The 4502-nt window shown below is 49.1% G+C and overlaps 1 protein-coding gene across 1 annotated transcript; it reads left to right on the forward strand.

Moving 5' to 3' along the window:
- Positions 1-2210: 2210 nt before the first annotated feature.
- LOC125556017 lies at positions 2211-3720 on the forward strand. The gene is made up of 2 exons (XM_048718818.1): positions 2211-2492; positions 2577-3720. Exons 1-2 carry the CDS (start codon positions 2327-2329, stop codon positions 3656-3658), a joined length of 1248 nt encoding a protein of 415 aa, XP_048574775.1. The 5' UTR covers positions 2211-2326; the 3' UTR covers positions 3659-3720.
- Positions 3721-4502: the final 782 nt, after the last annotated feature.

A 4502-nucleotide genomic window follows, 5' to 3' on the forward strand; every position in this document is an offset into this window, starting at 1 on the left:
GAAAGGTAAACGTCGCACCTATCTATAAGTGGTTGGAACGCGGATGGCGGTAATTTATGGGGAGAGAGAGGGAGACCCAGGTATGTCTGCGGGAAGGAGGAAATGTTGGTGGCCAGATCAGAGGCGAACTTAGTAGCCTGATCGTGGTCAACATTTAGGGGGATGAAGGTGGTTTTGTTGAAATTAATTTGTAAACCAGTGGCGTTGGCAAAGTCGTCAAGAATCCTTTTGAGGTGAGAGGCGGAGTCCGGAGTAGCTTTGACTATGATGAGAGTGTCATCAGCGTATTGGAGGACGGGACAAGGTAAGGTGGGACTAAGTGGGTGAAGGAGGATTCCATCCAGGTTTGCCTTGATAATCAGTTGTTGCAGAATGTCGGCGATGATAATGAAAAGGTAGGGGAGAGAGGGTCTCCTTGACGGAGGCCGTTTTTACATTTGATCCATCTGCACGGGATGCCGTTTAGCATAACTGCCATGGAGCCAGTGTCGAGCAGCGAGCTTATCCAGTCACACCATCTAGTTGGGAATCCACGGGCGCGAAGAGTGCGGAGGAGGGATGGCCAGCAAACCGAGTCAAAGGCCTTACGAAAGTCGAGCTTAACAACTAGGGTGGGAGCTTTGCGTTTAGCACAGCAGTGTAGGATATCTGCTGCATAAAGGAAGTTTTCGGAGATGTTCCGCCCAGAGAGGAAGCATGTTTGATCAGCGTGGACGAGCAGCGGGATGAGAGGTTTGAGTCTGTTGGTGAGAAGTTTGGCTACTCCTTTGATTGGGCCGTTTTGAAGCGAGATGGGGCGAAAATCAGAGGGAGATCGAGCGTCTTGCGATTTTGGAAGTAGGATGATGAGGGCTCTATTAAGGCAGGAAATGTCACTAGAATGATGATAGAATTCTAGAAAGAAATCTTTGATCTTATGTTTAAGGGTGTGCCAGAATTTGCGGTAGAACCCAGGACCGAAGCCATCCGGCGACGCTGACCGGCTGTCGTGACCACGACGGCGACGCTGACCGGCAGTCGTGACCTGACCGCGACGGCGAATCCCTCCTCCTCCGCGACGGCGACGCTGACCGACAGTCGTGACCTGACCGTGACGGTGAATCCCTCCTCCTCCTCCAAGCGGCCTCCTCTGCTCCACCAAGGTGTCCTCCCTCCTCCTCTGCTCCCCCTACCCGTCCCTTTCCCGGTCAGCCGGCGGCGTGATGCTCCTCCTTGGCGACGTGGCCGTCCTGCTTGGTGATGATGAGCCCGAACCCTCCTGTCAGCTAACAACTGCTGTCAAAGTTGCAGAAGAAATCGGTTTCGTCAGTCGTAGGGCAGTTAGTTTCGTCAGTTAAAATTCAGTTTGATCGGGAAATAAGCCAAAGTTCATCTATCTGTTAAAGTTCAGTTTAATCTGCTGTCAATGTTCATTTAGCTGCTGTCAAAGTTCAGTTTGATCGGGGAATAACCCAAGCTTCATTTGGCTGTTAAAGTTCAGTTTGATGTAAACGGTAAACCGGATTAGCTTATATATTATACAACCGGATTGCAACACCCGGCCAAGCACGGCTTACAACCAAAAGCAAATACAACTCAGTGGCATGTATTCAGTTGGAGACCGGTGAAGTAAACCGCCGGTGCTGTAGCGCCGTCGCCTTCAACGGCGATGGCGGCGGCAACGCCACAGACACGCTCAGGAAGGTCCACCACGCCGAAAGCACCGATGTCAGGCGCATGGCCGCTGGACAAAGCGGGGGCAAAGGCACTGGTGGGCAGTGTGAGCCGTGGAGGGAGCCGCCGCCGCGTCGTCAACGATGTAGCGCCTTCTTCGTGGTTTGGTTGCTTCGGGATGCCCAGTTGGTGCTCCCATTTGAAGGACACGGAGCCCATAATCCTGAACGAAGGCAGCTTCTTTGTCAACGCTATTAGAGCCAAAGATGGCGTGAGCTCTGAATCGTGACCGAACGTTAGATGGGTGCCGTCGATGGCAATAACAAGGGAACCTATAAATTGCTGAACAAAAATGACAAAATTACCCAGCTAATCAACAGCTGAGATGATTCAAAACTTGGCGGGCGCACCACGGCAAAGCCTGCATGTGACGAAGCTGCTACTACTACTTATATTCCTAATAAATAATCCAACTGCAGCAACGACTTGGCGGGCGCACCACGGCAAAGCCAGCATGTGATGAAGCTACAATTATTCCTACTAAATAATCAAGAATCACACCATACAAGTACAACACCGTCATCTCGATCTACAACACCATTTACTATTCCCACCTCTCGCATCCAAGATCATATAGAGGAAGCCAAGCTCTTGATCGACCAACTCCCTTCCCATGGCCAAAGAGAAAGATAGTGGTGTCCTAAACAGCACGGAGCTGGTGCGAAAAGTGTCACCGGCCCGGCCGACGACGCTGCACGACATCCCCGACAAGCTCCTCAAGATCATCCTCCTGTACCTCCTCGCCTCGCCCCACTGGCTTGTTCGCGCGGCGGCCACCTGTAAGCGATGGCGCCGCATCGTCGTTGAAAGACACTTCTTCATGTGTGACATTCCCGCCACCAATCCCTCATCTCTTGTTGCAGGCCATTACCATAACCACACATCCCCTGTCAATGGCCGCCGCCTCATCTTCGTTCCTTCCTCGTCAGCGCTTGCTGTCAATAGCCGCCACTTCTCCCTGGACTTCCTCCCTGGAGGTGGCAGCGGGTCATGGGAGATCGTAGATAGCCACCACACCCTCCTCCTCCTTGTCAGGAAGAAGACTGGGTGGAGACGCTGCTTCCCTGACCTCCTAGTCTGCGAGCCGATCACACGGCGTTGCCAACTAATCCCACGCGTGGAGAAAATGAAATACCACCCATGTATTGGTGTATTCCTTGATATGCATGGTCGCAGAGGAGCTATCACGTGGAATGGACACGCCACCGATACAATGTCACGTTTCAGAGTGATTTGCGTGCTCTACCATGAATTCAAAGGGGTATCTGGTAACATTGGGACAGCCAAGGCCTTCGTGTTCGAAGAGGACTGGAGGAGGAAGCGTGGCTGGTCCGTCAGGCAGCAGCAAGTGACGCACAAACCTCAGATCCACCTCCATGGCATTGAATCTCTGCATTTCATTGGTCGTGCAACATTTTCCCTTTTCTGGGCCATGGAAGACGACTATTCCTCTTTGCTCGCTTATAATTTTAGGTGGTCAAAAGAGTTTGAGATCGTCCCACTTCCGGACCATATCCGAGGATCGGCTTGGCGGGTCATTGATGTCAGCAACAACAACTTGGTGCATGTTGTTTGCTTGCAAGGCGACAACCTTCGCATCTTTGCGACAAGGACATACGATAGCACGGACTGGGTGCTTCAGAAGAGCCTCCAATTAATGGAGGCTGCTCGTGGACTGGCAGGACACAAGGATGACTACTTCCGCGGGTCTACCAAGATCATCTCAACCAGCATGAGCTCTATTGTGTTTTCTCCGGCAAAGGAGACATGGCTATTCTCCATTGACTTTGAGACCATGGAGGTGGCGAAATGCAAATACAAGGCCCATTCTTCTGCATGTGTGGCTTATCCATGTGAGCTTCCATGGCTACCTGCCCTTCGTGCTTGTATTGTGCGTTGTTCAAGAAGCGGGCGTGGCCGATGTTCTGATATTTGTATATGTTGAGAGATTTCTTACTACATTTGCTTGGCTGTATAAATTTGCAATAGCATCCCAAAATATTGACACATGCATATGTGTGACCACTTGTTTTGGAAAGAACATCACCTTCTTTTTTGAGTTGGGAAAAAACTAAACTTAAGCGTTGGGTATAAAGATCGGTCACAGTCCACCTTTAGCGGTTTTGGCAGCAACCCGATAGAGTTGGCCCAAATGAGAGCTCCTAATTTTGTGCTTGACGCGACGGTTGCTATGGGCCCTCCCAATACAAATCTCTTAACACGATTTCGTAGGTATTTTGCTGATGTGGCATAGTAGTTAATGAAGAGAGATGGATGTTGTATCTTAGCTACTTCCTCCTTTCCCGTTTATAGGGCTCAATTCAAAAATCTTACCAACCAAGGTAGATGTGAGTGCTGGAATACTTTTTGTAGTTTGCAAAAGTACCTAATTAATGCTTTTGTTTTCCTTAAAAAAATTTATGTTTATCAATGCATTAATTGCAAATGCATGCATACATAAAATACATGCATTGGTCAATTTTTCCCTTAATATTTGCATGCAATTATTTAATGCATCTTAAAATCTGAACATGTGATGGGAAACAACCAAATTAAGCCTTATAAAATGAAAAAACTAAAATTTTAAGATAAACACTATAAATCAAAAAGGAGGAAGTGACGTACAACACTTGCACATGGCCATAGGCAAAAACTGTTGCTGGACCAATCACATGCATGCATATGGCTCAAATCATTATTTAGATACAACTCCTATGAAACAAGGGAAATCAGTCGGGTCTGTAGCCGTCCGATCCATCCTCTTCGGCCGTTGGATGGGTCAACACTCC

This window comes from Triticum urartu, chromosome 5 (assembly GCF_003073215.2).
Source record: "Triticum urartu cultivar G1812 chromosome 5, Tu2.1, whole genome shotgun sequence".
NCBI lineage: Eukaryota > Viridiplantae > Streptophyta > Magnoliopsida > Poales > Poaceae > Triticum > Triticum urartu.

Bases quoted from the DNA above. Each gene is read 5' to 3' on its own strand.
- LOC125556017 (XM_048718818.1), top strand. From the start codon at position 2,327: ATGGCCAAAGAGAAAGATAGTGGTGTCCTAAACAGCACGGAGCTGGTG. The intron at 2,493-2,576 runs GTAAGCGATGGC...CTCTTGTTGCAG, and splicing joins TGTTCGCGCGGCGGCCACCT to GCCATTACCATAACCACACA.